At 35.4% G+C, this 21,002-nt stretch overlaps 1 protein-coding gene across 7 annotated transcripts in view; it reads right to left on the bottom strand.

Moving 5' to 3' along the window:
- ADGRG6 (adhesion G protein-coupled receptor G6) overlaps positions 1-21,002 on the bottom strand; it is a 153,857-nt gene that overhangs the window by 55,879 nt on the left and 76,976 nt on the right. For 5 of the 7 annotated variants that reach the window (XM_061428151.1, XM_061428153.1, XM_061428148.1 and 2 more), the window contains 4 exons: positions 11,886-11,954; positions 9,592-9,675; positions 3,577-3,662; positions 913-965 (listed from right to left, as the gene is read on the bottom strand). In XM_061428151.1, coding sequence (XP_061284135.1) covers positions 913-965; positions 3,577-3,662; positions 9,592-9,675; positions 11,886-11,954 — 292 coding nt within the window. The remainder of the gene's footprint in view (positions 1-912; positions 966-3,576; positions 3,663-9,591; positions 9,676-11,885; positions 11,955-21,002) is intronic. The other 2 variants (XM_061428150.1, XM_061428155.1) reach the window with 1 other exon arrangement.

Below are 21,002 nucleotides of genomic sequence, written 5' to 3'. Positions count from 1 at the left end.
CAGTAAATGAGAGAGACCTGGCTTTGATCCCTGGGTTGGGAAGATCCCCTGGAGGAGGACATGGCAACCCACTCCAGCATTCTTGCCTGGAGAATCCCATGGACAGAGGAGCCTGGTGGGCTATAGTCCACGGGGTTGCAAAGAGTCAGACATGACTGAGTGACTAAGCAAAGAACAGCACAAATACACTTTAGAAACTATAAAACTATAAAATCAAGGTGCAGAGGAAGACAGGCAGATAACACAGGTGGAAAATCTCTTCTGCTAGAGATTCATGGAGTATTTAAATAGAAGATTAGTGAAAGTTAATTTTGAAAGGCTAGGTTGCAATCACACTGTAGATGTCTTACTTTATAGAAAAAATGGTCTTCAAACAGGTGCATGCAAACCAGGGAGTGCTCTTGATGATCTATTGATGTGTGAGAAGCAACTAATTTCTATTTATATTACATGATACCATATATTGGTTAAGTAATATACACATACACACATGCAGACATAAAATTTATTTAAAATTACAAATATATTTTGGGAGGACTAAAAAAGCTAAATTTTTAAAAAATTATTGAGATCCACAATCAAAATTTTTTTAAACCATTACTGCACTATTGAAGCTTTTTGTGCAAAGCAATGATATATAGTTATTTAGAAAGATTATGAGTATAGTGTGTATTTCTGTATTTTCATGTGTATGTGTGTGTAGGTATAACCACAGAGAGAGAGTGGTATTACATTAGACACTCCTGTTTTTTTGCATGTGGCAGAGGGAGGGGAGGGCATGTGGGATCTTAGTTCCCCTAACAGGAATCGAACCTGTGCCCCTTGCAGTGGAAGCACAGAGTCTTAACCACTGGCTGCCAGGCAAGTCCCCTAGACACTACTTTCTATTTCTCAATTTATTCTGTCACTTACCTGATATTAACCACGTAAACAGTGTAGTTCCAATTCTGGAAGGTTGAATTGAGCTGAAAATACAATGGAAATGGTGAGTTTGAATTAACACTTTAAAAAAAAGAAACTTAAATCCAGTTTCTTCTCTCCCATTAATTGTTACTGGAATAAGACCCTGCGAAAATTCCAAAGAGCTAAAGGAATGAAAGAAAGGTACAGATAACAGTTACTGAGGCACTGTATGCCAAGAAATTTACCAATGTCTTTTCTTTCATTCTCACAACAGCTAATGAGATAGGTATTATCTGCACTATCCTCCCACCTATTACGCAAAGAAACTAAGCTTCACGGAGATGAAACAGCTCACCCAGCTGCAACTAAGAAGTAACCGATCCCAGATTGGAACCCAAGTCTATCTGAATGGAAACATTATACTTTCCTCTTTAGCCTATATTACTAGGGCTTTCTCTATAATGGGCTTTCAAGTTAGCTGTACCACTGAGAACTGATCCACAACAGAGTACACAGGAAAGACCAGCACAATACACACCTTCCACATTCTTCATTCAACAAACACCGAGGTGCATTAACACATGTTTTTCTAGCAATTATCATCTTATAAGAATATCAGTAGTAAGAAAAATAATAAATTAACAATATAGACCTTTAAAAACAAAGATAAGTTCAACATTATGGAGAATTGTGTTATTGATAATTATGTGGTCATTTAACAATTTTTATGGGTCTCAGCACTAAACTTTTTAATGAAGCAATGGATTCCTCTCCATGAAAAACAAAAAAAAAACCTTCCATACGTCCAATACAATCACAAAATATTTTGATTTCTTTACTGACATGAAATTCTCTTATTTATATATCACCTCCAAAGAGGTTTTTTAGGTCTTGTTTCATACACACATCTAGCCTTCCTTGTGAGCATTTTTAAATTGAATGTAAATTCTAGGAAATTCTGGAAAGAAGCATTAAATTATTTTTAAACTGTAAATAGTAATAATATGAAATAGGGACACCACTTATACCTTCTCTGTTACCAAACACCTGCTTTCGTATCTTATGTCTTAAGGAGAAATGTCCATTTAAGTTTAGTTTCATATGAAAAACGATGCTATGTTGAAAACCATGCACGAAATAAATATAAATGTAAAATTATACCTTGCCTAAAGCATAAACTCCCCAATGAATGCTGATTTACAGAATTAATAACATTAGAAGTGGTCCATTTGAGAATGAGAATAAAGAATTCTATCTTTTGACTAACGCAACATTGAAAATCAACTATACTTCAATAAAATAAATTTAAAAAACTTTATCTTTTGAAAACATTCTGACTTTAAAAAAGCAGAAAGAATGTGAAAGAAAACGGGATGCAAGATTAAACTCATTCAGTAAAGCCCTCTCTCCATTTAGAAATTCAATACATCTAGTGTTTGAATTAGCTGCTAAGGTTAATATGTCATTTCAGAAAGTTGACAGTAGTACTTTTCTTTGATTTCTACTAGATTTTACTTCCCTGCCTCAATTTTTGTAACAGAGTTGTTAATTACATACTTTTCTGTGGGTAACTTGTTGCAAAGGGTGCAGCCTTTAAAAATAAAACTATGTTTTCCTACCATTCTTCAAATATATATACATATACACATACCTGAAGAAAGTATATATACTTATATATATATAAAGTATTACATCACTATCTGTCAGTGTATGGTTTAACATTTTTTTGCTACCGAGGCCACATTTATTAGAAATGCGGCCTTGGTATATGCCCTACCACATAAGAAATCCATTTTTCTTACTTCAGAATATATACCCAAATGACAAATTACTTTTTCCACAAAAATTGTCTGAACTGTAGTAGTAAATAAAAGCAGTACAAGGTCCCAAAATATGCTGTAGGTAGGAAATAAAATAATAAAAAATATAAACCTATGGGAAATTAAATTTTTGATATTATATCAGAGAAGGAAAAAATCATTAACATGTACTTATAATGTGTATTTATATATTTATATAATGTATATATATAACATGCATTTATAAAATAATAAAATAAAATGTTTAGTTTTTAAAATTAGAAATTACCAAAATTTTCACCAATAGAATATTGGTTAAATAAATTATAACCCAAATATCTAGTACAATGTAGACTGCTGTGTACAATAATCTATTTTTAATGTAAAAAGAAAAACGTAAGAATGTATAGTCATTTTCTTTTACATTCATAAATTCTCAGGAAAAAAAACAAGAAAAATGCACAGTGATTTCCAAGCACATAAGTTGGTTTCTAGGCAGATGAGTGTCAAGGATGGGTGGAAGATATTCATGATATACTTTTTATACACTTGGTTTTTGAATCAAGGACTCAAACAATGCTAAAAATGTACGACTATTACAGTAAATAAAGATACCTCTCAAAATACTTTTCCGTTTGTGCTGTTCTTTTCTTCTTTGACATAATAGCCCATTAGGCTCACTTTCTTGTCCTTTATTCAACAATACCTCACTTTTTATTCAAAAGTGCAATACTTCACTTACACTTCCATACATTTATAATGAACAGTATCTTTATTTCAGTATGATCTGTGGGTTCAGTTAGACAGTAAAGTCTTTCCCAGATTTCCAGAGATTAGTTTAAAGCCCAAAACAGAAATTTTACAATCCACTTACCCATTCGGCCACCTTGCTCTGTACTTTCACCTCGGGGTGAGGAAGGATGTTTTGAAGCACTATGGAAATTCTATAAATAATCCCATCTGTCCATTGGAAATAGGATTAAGTCCATTAGTTATATTTTACAGTCATACACTTATCAGCTTACATTTATAATGACATAATTTCACACAAGGGCTTCCCTTGTGGCTCAGCTGATAAAGAATCCACCAGCAATGCGGAAGACCTGGGTTCAAACCCTGGGTTAGGAAGATCCCCTGAGAAGGGAAAGGCTACCCACTCCAGTATTCTGGCCTGGAAAATTTCATGGACTGTACAGCCCATGGGGTAGCAAAGAGTCGGACATGACTGAACAACTAAGAAATGCCTTCTACATAGGTACAGAAATTTTCTGCACAGGTTATTTTCAGTCACCTTGCAACTTTTTAGAAATAGTTATCATTTAGTTTACTTATAGATAAGTCATTGCTTCTAAATTATCACCTATATATGTTCCTTCTTAATTCTTAATTCTATACATTTCTCCCTACTGTCTGTTAAATGATTTTTCATGCACAATTTGATTTCCTGTAACCAAAAATTATCCTTTTCTAACATTATGAAGAATGATAGTTCGAGATGTGAAAACTTGAATAAGATGATGGACAGAACTTAATTTGGAAACGAATAGGTATCACGTATTTTTCACCCACAGACCCTTATTTTCTCTATCCTCTTTCCCCTGCCCCACTAAAGCATTTTCTTCTACTTAAGTTGTTGGGTTCATTTTCACCAGATTTTTTCATCGAAATTCCATAAGTGCAGTCAATTGTTATCAAGTTAAGGAGGAAAAAACAAACAATATTTGCAGATGGACTTTTAACTGGACTTGCTTGTAAAAGACAATCCTATGTCAGAAGGAAGTTGTGCTTTTTTGCAGGAGAGAAGTGCAATCTTTAAAGTAGTCTGCCATACATATATATTTTTCTTTTTTTTTTTTTTTAATGAAAATCAAACTGACCAGCCAGGGTTTGCTAAATTTCTCTAGATATGTGCTAAAGGATATCTTACTACAAATAGTAATGAGAAAAGGACTCTTTAAATATGGTAGATCATGCAGAGAAAAAAAGTTGATTCTTCATTATTGTCAATCAATCATCTATCTCCACGCTTATAAACATGAGTAAAATACACATGTTGTTTGTTGTTTAGTCGCTCAGTCATGTCCTGCTCTTTTGTAACCCCATGGACTGTAACCTTCCAGGCTCCTCTGTCCATGGAATTTCCCAGGCAAAAATACTAGAGTGGGTTGTTATTTCCTTCTCCAGGGGATCTTCCCAACCCAGGGATCAAACCTGTATCTCCTGCATTGTAGGTGGAGACTTTACTGCTTACTGCTGAGCCACTGGGGAAGCCAAAATATGCATAGCAAATGTAAAAATATATTATTAAAACAATGGGGAAAAGATTTAATGAAGATTTGGGGGAAGTAGTACATAAAAGTACAAAAGTATGTCTCCTAGGAACTCCCAAATCTACCAAAATGCAAATTCCAGTCACACTCCTAAAGGAAGGTTTTCCAGTATAGGGGTCAGAAACTCAAGCTTTAAAAAAAAAATCACCACTCTCAGATGTAATAATATGTCTGTGAGATCAGTGTAAGTCCCAGGATATTTAATTTATGCATACTAAGTTATTAGAAGTCCAGCTTCTAAAACTCTTCAGATATTTTAATAACCTTGACTTTATCTTCCTTTAAAAATATTCTGAATGAAAAATTACAGGAGTGTATGTAAAATAAATGATAATAAGTCAGGCAAACAAATAAACAAACAAATTTACACTGTAGACCTTATCATATCAAATCGTGGACATTCTGAATGACTCAGAAGGAATTTAAGTTCCAGAAGTCCAAGATTCTACACCAATGTTAGGAATCAAGGGGTATTCTGTGCATGTTCCCTGATGCCAGTTAAGTATTAAAACTGACAAGCTACCACTAGATGGAGACCTAAAGCGTGTATCTGTGTTAGGAATTGCAGTCTTGCCCTCTCAGGAGAATCCTGCAAAATATTAAAAATGAGTATTTTTAATCACTCACATTTCTGAAATTTTACAGAAGCATCCAAACATTTAAGATGTTTTTAATTTAAAATATTTCTCACTTCTTTTTCTAATTCACTGTTTTTATAAATGAGAAAGACATTCCATATCAGAGTCAGTCTAAATCCCTATAGGACTCTTCCCAGTGTTATGTTGTTTATGGCAAATAAAATCTATGACTATACCAAACCACCTACTCCTAAGTGCTGGAGATTCACCCATGCTATGGATCTTTTTTCATATAGTCTTGCTTCAGAAGCCTCAGAATGAGATATTTATATATTCAGCAAAAATTATTCAATGCTGTCTACTTGTTATACTTATTTAAAATTTTTGGATAATGTAGTCAACAAGTAATCCGAAGAAATGCCCAAGAATGAATTGTCAAAGCAAGATAAAATATCCACTGAAGGTCTGGTGAGAAAGGTTTTGGACTGCAGCAAAATAAGTGGCTTAAGCATTGCCACTGCAGAAAATGCACAGTTGAGACACCGATGCAGACTTTTCCAGGTCATTCTGGTAATCAAGTCACCTTCTCCTACAAATCCTATGGTTTCTCAATAAGAAAGCTATTCACAAATCTTCATCTGTTCCAGAGACTTCAAAAGCTGTATGTATTGTCCTAATAATGACATCCCAGTCTAAAGAATGCGTGACACTTTTTTCCAATTAGATGACTCTTCCAGCCCCACAAAACTTCAAAGCAGAAACCATTACTTGCCATAACAGATCTGGTATCAAAACATATGCCTGGCTGTAGATCTTTTCCTTTTTTAATTTTCTTAACACTCTTCTCAGAATTTCTTGGAACATTTAGAAATGAGACTATTCTCCATTCAAGGGAATGAAGTAGGTTTGAAAAGGTGGGTTTTAAAATACACATTTGAAAAGATAGATTTTAAAGTAGAAATTAAATGCTATTTTACATTCAAGATGACTGCTTTGGTGCAGAGGCAATTATAGTAGACAGTGGCATTTATCATATGACTAGAGTACTGCTCATCACACATACAATTTCTTTAAGTTATTTGGCATATAAAGCTAGATTGATTGTTGGGTCCACATGAATACCCTTAGAGTTAATTTTTTTGAGTAGTCAAATGTATGTGAGAAACTAGAAGCAGTGATACAATTTGCACTTGCAGATTTTTAGAAGAATAATAAGGACTAACAAAGTCAGTTTCTTACTTTGATTGCTTGTGCTAACCTCACAAAAGTTTAATATTCAGCAGCAGTACAGTGATGCTTCAAGCATAGAACATATGATTTGGAATGGAAATAATAATAAGTCCGAGAGCTTTTCTTGGGAATGCAGTAGAAAAGGCACAAAGGTTATTTGTGGGAATACCTAAGTTGTTCCTCATACAGAAATATGTTTGTGAAAAGTAGCTTAAAAGATAAGATTTTCTTAGTATATAATCTGAACTATCAGATTAAAATCCTATTGAAAAATAACAAAAATAACTTTATGCAAGGGAATAGGGACATTTCACTAAAGCCATGAAAACAAATTCTCTTGATGTACTCAAAAAATACATCTGATTGCCAAACAATTTAAATCCCTCTTCCCTCACCACACCAGCATATCATGACTAATGAATTAGATTTCTTTGATAGTAGATTTCTTTGATAGTGCAGAGTTTATAAGACTGGATAAGGTAGATAACAGATCTGATAGCTGTGTATCTTTCTTACAGTGAACAAAACAGCATTCTCTAACATATCAGATCTGAGGCCTGAGAATGTTTACTACATCAGTTTCCCAAGAAAAGTGTATTTGAAATTGCTGATAGCATGTGAATGATCTCAGACAGTCTAGAATAGGACATTAAATCCCATTTATTCACAAGGTAAACAAGTAATTCTCTTTTCAATTATTTCAAATTTAACTACACCAAAGACAAAAAACTTAATTACAGTGGGTCTTGTAACCCTCCCTTTTTAAAAAAATAATGAAGGCTTCAAGTGCTGAGATGTGAGAAGGCAATTGGATATAGAGAGAATTCAGTAGCGTTGTTTTCATTATATTTATTTTCACTTTACATTTCTATTTTAAGACAAGCAGTACTAGTTTCAGTTTACAACTGTGATATTTTCCCATATAAATATAAATGTTTAAGTAAAAAAGTGAGTCAATTTTTGGGGGAAAAAAACCTATTATAAATAGTAGAGACGGTTCAAGGATGTGGTAAAATTGAGATGCTGCATAAATTTGAGTACAGAATTTGAGACTATTTCTACAACATGAGGGCTTTCAAATATTTTTAAGTGTTCAGATTACATTTTTATCAAGAATGATCTGAATTCGAGTTTTCTTTCTTTAAAGTGGCCAAATCAAACCATTTGAACTGATTCTAACATTTGCTTTTTTTGTTGATACGCCCATGAAGGCTATGACGCAGAGAGAGATGGACTGAACAAGGCTCTCTTCAAGAATGTCAGAAATGACATGATTGAGTGAATACAGCTCCACTCCACCAAGTCGAGGACTCTGAAGCATCATGTAAACGTTCTTGGGCAGTAGAGGATGTGCCAGTCCTGGAGGGCGAATGCCACAGAGGCTCTTTGTATGTTCATACAAAGAGTGAAATACTTAGTTAGAATTATAATATTCCCATCTACTGGCTAGAGTCCATGTGAAATATGCACTGGAAATTTCAGCTGCTTTTGCTTTCTTGGGGGTTGCTGGAATTTTTGCTCCATCATAAATCTCCTTGGCCTAACTACCAGAATAACCATAAACACTTCTCTGAATCGATGTCTTTATAACCCTAATGAAATTTATATCTACGTTTCATGTAAAATATTCCATACTTTCAATTTAAATGTCCTTACAGAGGAAGTTGGTGTAACCCCCAAAGTCAGAAGAAAAAAGGAAAAAAGGAAACTATGCCAGTTCCTCTTCTCTGGGTTTGGTCCCTGGTGATACATCACAGATGTCTTGGCCTTGCAAGTTAAATGACTGAGGTTGACCAAATGCCTTTGTTTCTAATACCTCATATTTGAGAATATTACTTGTGTTTGAGGCAATGATGTGGTCACCTGATTGGAATTTCGCTTTTTCAGAAGAAACTGAAACCACTTACTCTGAATTACCAAAAAGCTATGTATGTAGTCAATATAGGTAGCAGATTAAATAATCAATCTGACATTTCCCCGGTTCATTTCTTATCTTATGTAACTTTGCAAATTATAAATAATATAAACAGAAATGTATTTGTAGAAGGAAAAAACAGGAAGTATTGGCAGTTACTTGAAGTTTTGTCAGTCAAAAATTGATTTATGATTTAGTTAATATCCAATCACATTCTAACTATGGTGTGTGTGTGTTAGTTGCTCAGCTGTGTCTGACTGCGAATCCATGGACTGTAGCCCAGTAAGCGCCTCTGTCCATGGAATTCTCCAGGTGAGAATACTGGAGGTAGCCATTATTCCTCAATAAATAAAAACAAAGAGCAAAGTATTACTGTATAAAAATGATCTAAATGTCACAAATGTTTGAACATAACGTTGGCCTCAGTGAGAAATTAAATTACTAAAATTATGTAGTTTTTTGAGATTACAAAATTCTTTAAAACAGGTTTCTTTAGAGAATAACCTGGCAGAACTCCATAAATATTTTCTTCTTGGATCTCTAGTATAATGCAAACTCATTCCATTTAACTAATGTCTTTCCCTGAAAGCTTCCTTTGAAAGAAATTTTAGCTAAAATTCAGAGATGTGATACTAGATGTGTACTCATTCCATTGGTTATTTGGGGAACTCCAGGCAATCAAATGATATTTATTTTACTAGTCTTGCAAATGTACAAATGTACCAATTGATTTTAACAACAGACACTTTGTTGGAACATTAGATATTTCCATCTTTGGAATACAGGTGTTCATCAAGTCAGACATACTACAAATATAAAAGGTAACGATTTCTTACCATTCCTTTGTTTATCGGTTCTGTTAGTAACAGGCATGTTAGTGGTGACAGTGGGTGATGTAGTACTAGGAGGGTTTACAGTAGCTGGTAATAAAGATGAGAAAGATGTAATTTTGCAAAAAGCACATGAAAGTTAATATGGATAAGCAATCTATAATTGATGCATGAAAATATATAGAGGAGGAACAGAAACCATTTCTTGCCACTAAACACAAGTTTCAAGGTTATAATGTATAAAATGAAGCAATGCCTTCTATAGCACATTAAGAATCTGTTCCCATGGTCTTTGGTGCCATCTTGTACAAGAGTCTGGAACTGGCACAAAGAGAATGGAGAAAGAACATTCGATTCTAGACCTAAGTTTGCTATCAAGAGGCTGATGATCACACAGTAAATGAATAAACCTTCCTAGAACTCAGTCTCCTAAGTCTCTAACAAGAAAGCCTAGAGAAGGAAGTCTGAGCACCACCTGTCAGCTTGAAAATTATCTAAACTAAGTCAGTCTTTCTGATACACTGAGAGTAGCAAAATAAAATTTCAGAAGAAAATATACTTCTCCTAGAGAAGATAAATGTGAAGAAAAAAAAGAGAATGAAATGGATGACATCAATCATTTAAAGATTCCAATAACTTTACTAAACAATGATGGACAAAATGGATTTCATAAGGGCAAGCCTTACAGGGGGGATTTTTCAAAGCAGTATGTCAACGCTATGTTTCTGATTCTACTAAAACTCAAATATTAAACCCTATGTAATGTTTTGATAATATCTTTCTAAGGGATTCTGGAGGAACAATGTAAGTAGTAAAATAACTATACATATAATTTTCCTTTGAGTTTATCTTAGGAGTATATTTGTATAAGATGTACATTTCTATGTACAATAACTATTTGTTACATATTTCTTTTAAATGGGCTTCCTTGGTGATTCAGATGGTAAAGAATCCATCCACCTGCAACAGGGGAGACCTAAGTTTGATCCCTGGATTGCATCTTTTAATTAGAAAAAAATTACCTAAATTTAAAACATTTCACTAATTATAAAAAGAATTACCTTCCAAAGGATCTTTAGAAAATATTGAATTTCTTATTCAAAATGTCTATTCTTAACTAAAATAACTTTTTCATTCAAAAATAATATACAACACTTAAGAATGAGGATTCTTTTTGAAATCTTTTATATTTTTAAATTGTGAACAATCAGTTATATTTATGTAATGCAAAATACATCTAAGTCTCAGGTTTAAAAAAAATTAAAATTAAAAAAAACCTTCACGGCTTGAACTAAGCAAAATTAAGGCTTTTTAAAATTTCATTTAACTATTTTAAAACCACACTGAGTTCATCAAAAGAAACTACTTAATGGCTTTATTATCTTAAGGTAGTCATCAACAATAATATCAAGAGATAATGTCTCAGAAAAAAAAATAATAATGAGTTGCACCCTTTCTCCCTGCCTACCCTACTTCCACACTGGAACTTTAAAAGAGAGCTTAGGTTTCTATTCACTTAGTCTCACTTCTAACCCGTCACTTTAATCCTATGACCTTCTTAATAAAAGATCCAACTTTACAAAAGACATGGTCATGATTCTTAATGTGGCATATAGAAATGCTACTTCAAAAAGAAGTATATAACAGAATAAATGGATGGAAATGGGTCATGGATAATCAGAAGAAGCAATGATAAAATTAAAGCAAAATATTTTAAAATTTATGCAACTATGGATTATTCAGCATGCAACTATTCAATACATAATATATAATTATAATACTGATCATAGTATAGTCATTATGCACTGTAATAATTAATAAAATTACATTCATATGAGTAATAAGATAACTATTTTTATCTTAATATTTAAGTTACATTGCACATCATAAATTGCCTCATGGCCTTGTCTTAAACTTAATTGACTATTCAACTTAATTTTTCCTCTTGTTTTTTAGACATGAGTACTTTTTCAAAATATCGTATGGCTATATTTATACTGGACAATATTTTTGAGAGGAAATAGAGGGAAAAAAATGAAGTCAACCCTTCCTAATAGCATATAATTATTCACATTTTAAAAACTCAGTGCTTTATGGAAATGTGGTCATCCAGTGTGTGAATGCATTCTTTCTCTACACTGTGCACCCACACAACTAAAACACATCCAGAAATTCTTCTGGTTTGCTGGTTTCTGGCCTCTCCAGTGAAAATGAAGATAAAATTCAAAACAATGACAACTACATTTTCCAAAACAGCAAGTAAGAAACAGACACTCCAGAGGATGATGTTGACTCCCTACCTTGGCAGAGGGTCCCCAAATCTGCACAGCTGGCTAGCTCTGCTGCTGGGAGTGGAATCAGGTAGGAACCTTGATCAACACAGAAAGATTGCACAAATATGACTTATGATTTAGTGATATTATCCAGAAAAAAATTTCATTAATCATTTGGTTGGTGTGAAAGGAGCAGCCCTGGAAGAGTCCACCAGTAATATTTTAACATCAAGAAAGTCTCTGTGTCTTAATTTCCACAAATGTAAAATCAAGCTACTGAAATTTCTCTCAAAATCTTTAACTCAATCTACTGACCCTAACCACACATGAAAGGAAAAGAAGTGCAGCTACCCCTTAAACTGTGCATAAAGAGTTTAGGACCTTTTCACAAAACAAATTATAAAGCTTTGGTGGAAATTCATACAAATGAAACAATAAGAACATGAAAGATAAGTTTCCAAAAGTGAACATGGATATTACTAATGCTCATAAAATACATATTTTTGGTTCACAGGTCCTAGCACATACTAGCTGCAATTCCAGAAATACATTTCCGTTACTTCAATTTGGTCTCTGTGCCTTTTTATTTCAAGCTTTGCCTGACTCATCCTCAGCAGGAAACAAATTTTGAGCTGATTTTCTAGTAGGAATAGTGGATTTTCTCTGTTGCACTAAATCTCTCTCTGGCTATTAACAGGCTTTTTTATCAACAGGTTGAGGCTGAGGAAGATGGGATAAACTTATCAAAAAGCATATTTTACTATGATTAAGGATAGAAGAATAAATGCAAACATATACATACACATAAATCTTTGGCCACCTAATGCGAAGAGCCGACTTATTGGAAAAGACCCTGATTCTGGGAAAGACTGAGGGCAGGAAGAGAAGGAGGAGAAGGATGAGATGGTTGGATGGCATCACGGACTCAAAGGGCATGAGCATGAGCAAACTCTGGGAGATAGTGAAGGACAGGAAGTCTGGATGCTGCAGTCCATAGGGTTGCAAAAAGTCGGATATGACTGAGCAACTGAACAACAAGAAAATGCACATATATGTACGTACACACGTATATTGAATTTTTAAAGAACATTTCTATCATAGTAACTATATTCTAATATTTGAACATTTTCCAAACTTCCTGTGGCAATAGTACATGAAGACAGAGCAGGTACATGAGCCAACAAAAGATGTCTAATTAGACTAACTGTGTGCATGAGCAGAAAGCACCCCAACAATTTAGCAGCATCTCAGGAGCATAGTTTCTTCATTCTTAATTGCCTCAAGGAACTGGCCCAAAAGAAATCATTTTATTTTAGAAAGACCCAACCCTTGGGCCTCTGGTCTGTGATGTTAGCTGACAAGAAGATTTTATTATAGACCTTTACATGTTCATTCAATAAACATTCATTCGCCATTAACAGTATGAGAGACAGGGAGGCCAGAAGAATGCTTTAAAACTATGTCTCTGCTCTCAGAGAGACATGAATGGGAGGTGGCTTCACAGTTTTCACAGAGAAATATAGATGCATAGTGGTCCAAAGGAGCATGTGACCAGCAGTTTGGTGAGAAGGGTGAATAAAAAATCCTTTATAAAGATTAACTGGAAATATGAGGAGTCACTATACTGATCAGAGGATAAGAGACTAGAGATGGTTATTACTGGCAGACTGAATTACAGAGACAAATTCCAAGAAAAAGCCTTCCCAGGTGGCACTAGTGGTAGAGAACCCACCTGCCAGTGCAGGAGATGTAAGAGATGTGGGTTCAATCCCTGGGTTGGGAAGATGCGCTGAAGGAGTGCATGGCAACCTACTCCAGTATTCTTGCCTAGAGAATCTCATGGACAGAGGAGCCTGGTAGTCCATAGGGTCACAAAGAGTTGGACGCGACTGAAGCAACTTAAGCACGCACATGTGCACACCAAGAATGTAGTCAAACCATCTGTGAACCCAAATGGCATGGCATTTCTGGAGTAGAACATTTGTAGAAAATTGGTAGGAATGATCAGATATAGAGGCAACAGACAGCTGTACAGGGCCTTGTAGAATGCAGGCACTATGAATTCTGGGACTTTGTGTCTTTCTTCCAATGGTGTATCCCTCACACATAGTAGCTGGGTCCTCAAAGTTTACTGAATAAATTACTGAACGCATTATGAATGACTGTAAACATTTTGAACTCTTTCTTAAAGGAAACGGAAAAAAACAAAAAGGAACTTGGTGAGAAAATTAGATTTAAATCTAAAACAATATCCTTTGAAGCTCCAAAACTAACTAAAAGAGAGGAGATACAAGAAGCCTGAATAAGACTAATAATTCAGGCTTCATATTACGAGTCCACTGAGGATGGACAGAAAGAGATGGATACAAGACTTGAAGATGGAATAGATAGGATTTATTTAGTGACTAATTGAAGAATGGAGAAAGAATAGGAAGAACAGAAGAAAATTTTTCTAATTTTCAACTTGAGAAATTGGTACATAATGGTCTCATACAGTAAATACTGGAAGAAAAGCAAACTCAGGTGGTGTGGGCTAAAAGTAAGTCCAGTAATAGGAAGTGAGGTACCACATGTCATCTGGTACATGAGCAGGTGTACATGTTTTTGTAAGAGATCTAGCAAGGAAGTACCCCACAGAAGTTATGGATGTGTTTGAGATCACGTGAGGCAGGGTGTAGATTTGATGGAACCACAGATTTCCTATATTTAAGTATCAGATTTAAAAAAAAAAAAAAGAGAAAGAGCTATAGATTTGAGAAGGCAAAAATAGCTCTTGTCAATGATTTTACAGAATTCAAGTTAAGAAAGTTTCATGGCTGGCGTGGCCACATCGAGTATACAGTAAGGTCCACAATGATAAAGACTGAGAAGACCCTTCACTTTGGAATTTTGCTAACAGCTCTACAGAAATTCCCTTCAGTAGCGTGGGAACAATGAATTCTAGATGTCCAATGTGTGAGAAGTGAATGCAAAAAAGAGGAAGCCTGGCTACGAAAGGAAGCAGAGATCGGGTGGGTAGGGGGCGGTGCTAAAGATTAAAAACGTAATAGCAAGTGTACTATGGAGAAAGAGTATGTGAGAGGTAGAAGCTGAAGCCAGCCTAGAATTTGATCTTGAATGTTTTCTGCCCGTTATTTCTGTCCATCACACTGAACTGATGCCCCTTCTTGCAGGACCTTACTTCTCCTTTAGGTATTTACATTTTAGTAAGGAACTTTTGAACACTAAAAAGCTCTTAAAACTTAAAATGACTGAGGAAATCTCAGCCAACATAACATGCAAGAGAGGAGACCCTTGGACGGAGTTCCTGTGCTGCTCAAATTACACACAATGTTGGCAGACACAGGCTCCTAAGGCCACTTCTGGCACTGATAGAGTATCTCTGGAAGACAAAGGGAGATAAGGGAACAACATTGTGGGAAAGAAGCTTTCAGGCTAACTACACATCCACCGCAGGGTATCCAAGAGCTGAGACGTGGAACTAAGGAAAGAAAATCAGAAGACTTAGGATTTAGAGTAAGATACTTAACAATTTTCTTTAACATTTCATCAGTTTGATTGTATGGTAGCAAGTCTAAATTTCATTTGTGACATACTTGTCATGGAAAATTGTAACATTTGCTTCTGAGTATTATCAGTTGTTCCTTCCTGGGTACTTTTAGTTTAGCAAATTTACAATGCTTTATAAATACTTTATAAACACTATTTTAGGATGATTCAGTATAGCAACAGAAATTACATTTGAAGTTTGTTTCAGTGAAAATGGTTCAAATCCAAGTGACAGATTTAATTAGAAAGGTCTAAAATATTGATAAATGAAATCTTACATTACAAATACACAAAATTACATGAACAAATACTTAAAATATTAAAAAATGTGCACAAACTTTTCATTTGCAGTCGGTTCAGTTTCTGGCATATCCACATAGAAAAGTCATTTTTCCAATCAATTTTTCTAGGTGGATAGATTTACAAACCAGAGGACTGTTAAGGAAGAAGAGACAATTCTTTCTCCTGGATATATTTATCATTAAGAAATTGCTTTCAGAATATGACCTATTTATAGCCTCTCGTATTTGTGCATACTACAAAGGGATTTAAAGGTATTTACTTAATATTAGCCGCAAAAATTAAAGCCAAATTTCCTTTAAAAATGTAGTCTCTGAAAAAGGGCAGTTGACGAAAAGCTATAAAGCTGTTAATCTTTCTTCTCTGTATTTTGTTCTTCCAAAATCTTGCTTCAGAGAGGAGTCAATATTTGTACAAGTTGTAGTAAAAAAAGACTGACGTAGCTAACCACTCATCTCACACCCTCAGTTCAGTTCAGTTTAGTCGCTCAGTCGTGTCCGACTCTTTGCGACCCATGAATTGCAGCACGCCAGGCCTCCCTGTCCATCACCAACTCCCAGAGTTCACCCAAACTCATGTGCATCAAGTCGGTGATGCCATCCAGCCATCTCATCCTCTGTCGTCCCTTTCTCCTCCTGCCCCCAACCCCTCCCAGCATCAGGGTCTTTTCCAATGAGTCAACTCTTCGCATGAGGTGGCCAAAGTATTGGAGTTTCAGCTTTAGTATCAGTCCTTCCAATGAACACCCAGGACTGGTCTCCTTTAGGATGGACTGGTTGGGTCTCCTTGCAGTCCAAGGGACTCGCAAGAGTCTTCTCCAGGACCACAGTTCAAAAGCATCAATTTTTCGGTGCTCAGCTTTCTTCACAGTCCAACTCTCACATCCATACATGACCACTGGAAAAACCACAGCCTTGACTAGATGGACCTTTGTTGGCAAAGTAGTATCTCTGCTTTTTAATATGCTGTCTAGGTTGGTCATAACTTTCCTTTCAAGGAGTAAGCGTCTTTTAATTTCATGGCTGCAATCACCATCTGCAGTGATTTTGGAGCCCCCAAAATAAAGTCTGACACTGTTTCCACTGTTTTCCCATCTATTTCATGAACCTCCAGATGTTCAAACTGGTTTTAGAAAAGGCAGAGGAACCAGAGATCAAACTGCCAACATCCTCTGGATCATCAAAAAAGCAAGAAAGTTCCAGAAAAACATCTATTTCTGTTTTATTGACTATGCCAAAGCCTTTGACTGTGTGGATCACAATAAACTATGGAAAATTCTGAAAGAGATGGGAATACCAGACCACCTGACCTGCCTCTTGAGAAATCTGTATGCAGGTCAGGAAGCAACAGTTAGAACTGGACCTGGAACAACAGACTGGTTCCAAATAGGAAAAGGAGTACATCAAGGCTGTATATTGTCACCATGCTTATTTAACTTATATGCAGAATACATCATGAGAAACGCTGGGCTGGAAGAAGCACAAGCTGAAATCAAGATTGCCAGGAGAAAAATCAATAACCTCAGATATGCAGATGACACCACCCTTATGGCAGAAAGTGAAGAGAAACTCAAAAGCCTTTTGATGAAAGTGAAAGAGGAGAGTGAAAAAGTTAGCTTAAAGCTCAACATTCAGAAAACTAAGATCATGGCATCTGGTTCCATCACTTCATCTCACACCCTACTTAATGACAATCCAAACAATAGTTGACAAAGCTAAAACTCTCATGTGAGTTGCACTAGTAAGACAAATATTAATTCCTTTCAATTTCCTGTTTGTAATTGTTACTAAATTGAATTCAAATTTTTCATAAATGTATTTAAAATTATTTTTGGATGCTGTTTATGCTCATAAAGAATTTGGGCATCTTTAAAGGATAAAGTCCTTTGTAAAAATAAGTGATTTCATCTTTGTTATTAAAAAAAAAAAAATTCAGTCGCCTAAAAATACTACACTCAATAATTTGTTAGGAATGAAGGGAAGGAGCCAAATGTGAAATCAGAGTTTTATGGCTCTGAGGGAAAGAATTGTAACAATCGAAAATGAAAGGATAGGAATCCAAGAGCTGATGAAGTCTTAGTAATTAAGTGTAAAATTTCAGAGAGGAAAACAAAAGTCCATCCAAATCCAAAAATGTCTAGAAAAGAAAAACATCAAAGTTAGATCAGATCAGATCAGATCAGTCGCTCAGTTGTGAATTATATCTTATCTCTACATTCACAGTGGTTAATAAATGGAAGTGATTAATAAATGCTTGTTAAATAAATGTAATTTGTTTGAACTTAAACTATTCATTGAGTTATACAGTACCACTCCTCAGGAAAGTCCAGTCATCAGTAAAATAAATAAAACTGGTATAGAAGGCACAGTCTGTTCTTTGTGAAAATTGATGGACGTTAGCCACCTAAAACTGAATCATGGGCTTCTCTGATAGCTCAATTAGTAAAGAATCCTGTCTGCAATGCAGGAGACCCTGGTTTGATTCCTAGGTCAGGAAGATCCACTGGAGAAGGGATAGGCTACCCACACCAGTATTCTTGGGCTTCCCTTGTGGTTCAGCTGGTAAAGAATCCGCCCATAATTCCGGAGACCAGGGTTTGATCCCTGGGTTGGGAAGATCCCCTGGAGGAAGGAAAGGCTACCCACTCCAATATTCTGGCCTGGACAATTCCATGGACTGTATAGTCCATGGGGTTGCAAAGAGTTGGACATGACTTTCACTTTCACTTTCAAACCTGAATCATAACACAAGCAAATGGTTGAGCCTATAATTAAAGAGTCCATTAGGGAAACCATCTATCCACCGAGGTTATAAACCCAGTACTATTTAATAAAATTGTCTTAAGAAAATAATGATGATATAAAAAGAAAAAGAATTGTTGCTAAAGCATTTCTTTCTGAAAAGGACTGACAAGATTAACCATGTTTTAAAAAAAAAAAAACCTGCTGTACATCATATTTCAATTAAAAAAAAAAAGCCTGCTGAAAATTCCTTAATTAGATATATTCCCTAACTGTGCTTAGAACAGCATGGGAAATAAAGGTACAACTATGAAATTATTTAAAAACTTATTAATAACATGTTGATTTTATTGCCAGGATAGTCAATACCTGAAACAAAAGGCAGGATGCTTTAAAAGGAGTCAGTTCATTTCCATCATCTTATTTCCATATTAAAATTTACTTAGCAAGAGACCTTTGGAAAAATCAATTCATTTTCTGTCACAAGTCGATTCTGGTATGAAAGTTCATATTTAACAGACATTGTCAAGCCAATGGAATGTTAGGCATGAAATTCTATTTTCCCATTGGCTACTGTACTGATCATTAGTTTGGGGAAATTACCATTACCATAAACAGAAAGCCATGGTGTTCCGGAAAAAAGGAAAGGTTAAAATGTTAATAGAGCACATATTTTTTCATTTATTCAAGTTTTGCTTAAGTAACAAGCTTAGATATAATCTCTTGTTACAGGTATTTCCTGTCAGTTAATAAGTGACTTGGGTTCTTCAACTCCCAAAGCTTATGATTAAGCAGCAGGAAACTCCCTCTCCCGTTATTACTCCTGAAACACAGTCCAGGATATTTGAATGTACGGAACGGGGGTTCTGAGAGTCACTGTGGAATGTCAAGAAGAGGAACTCAGACACTGACTCTGTAAGCTTGTGTTATTCCTTTGAAGTCATTTTGAAAATTTACCGATGGCTAAGCTCCACAAGCATATACCTGATGCCTTCCAATAATCATAAGGCTTGGAAGGGAGTCTTAAAGACTGTGTTAAAGAAAATATGAGAATTCCCAAATATAAACCCTGGGCAAAAGGACAGGAGATGTGCATTTTAGCCTACCAACTGGCTCAGCCACTTATTTTTTCTAAGCTTTGATTTCCTATCCTGTTTAAAGTGAAGGGAGTGGCCTAATTGGGATTCCCAAACATAAGTACCTCCCAGGGCCAGAAACTAATCTAAACAGGGCTGGGGGGTGGTAAGGGCCAAGAGGACTTGGAAAGCCCCTTCAAAGGGGTCGTCACCATTTAGCTCCAGCTGTGTTGGTCAGGCAGACAGACCAACATATAAGGTACATATATTTTTTTAAACCAGGGAATCCAAAAATTCATTTTTATGTGGGATCTAGTTTTTTAAAGTTGAAAATCAATCCTTATTTAAAAGCACTGCATGGAAATGTAAATAAATGAAAACAAATCAATGTTGCCACTACTCATGTCTATGGGCTAAATGAGCTCTAACTGACTGGCCTGTTATCTCTGGCTCAAGAGATCTAGCGGGTCTTTCCCAGTATTGTACAAGGTGTGTGCTTCAGAAAACGAGACCCTTTGATTTTTTTGGTCTAGTTTCAGGGGTTCGCAGATTTTCTTTAGGATGGTGGGCCAGGTCACCTCTCAGAATCAGTCTACTCTGCACTGGAGCACAGAGGCAGCCCAAGGTGATACAAAACCTATGTTCCAATAAAACTTTATTTACAAAACAAGTGACCTACCATAGGCCCTTCTTATTTGCCAATGCCTGGCCTAGAGGATTTCTTAGGAGAAGTTTAGGAATTTTGTATACTAGATTCCTCATATTTTATTATAATAAGGTATTAAGCACTAAAGGTGGCGGGGGGGGGGGAACCCTTATTAATTTTGTTTAAAACAAATACCATGCTAATACCTGAGAAAGCTAGTGTTCTGGCCAGCAGTGCTTTCTGTAGCCAGAGATGGCTCCTGGGCCTCTGTCCCCCTCATCTGGACAAGAATTGGCTTGCCTACTTTAGCAGTACATCTCGTCTTCTAGTTCTGCTTATTCTCAAAGACAGTTTAGGGAAACACGGTTCTAAAACTGAACATTTTGGCTTCAATTTCTGACTTGGCTACTTCTTAATTAAATGACCTTGGAGAAGTTACTTAACCTCTTTGTACCTCAATTACTCATCTGCAAAATGGGGTTAATCATAAAACTCACATCATGGGATCTGTGTTGCAGGAATAAGTTACAATGTGTAAAGTGCTTAAAACAGTACCTAGAGTACAATACATATTAAAGCATCATCTAAGTATTTAGAAATTATTAATATACATAGCCAAATTCTTTTCCTAATTTTCTTCTGATGGTTATCATTCTCAAATACTGACTCATAGAAATGCAAATGTTAAATAGTCTATGATTTTTAAATAATGGCCAATGATATGATGAAAACAGGGCCCTAAAGATAATCACCTTGACTGCAGGAAGTGTACCACTGCCCTCTCTTCACCGTTCACCACCCCACACACTTGATTTTTCTCAATTTCCTGCTG

The sequence above is a fragment of the Bos javanicus genome, chromosome 9 (assembly GCF_032452875.1).
Source record: "Bos javanicus breed banteng chromosome 9, ARS-OSU_banteng_1.0, whole genome shotgun sequence".
NCBI lineage: Eukaryota > Metazoa > Chordata > Mammalia > Artiodactyla > Bovidae > Bos > Bos javanicus.
Note: the sequence above shows the minus strand (reverse complement) of the source record. Positions and strands in the feature narration are given on the sequence as shown.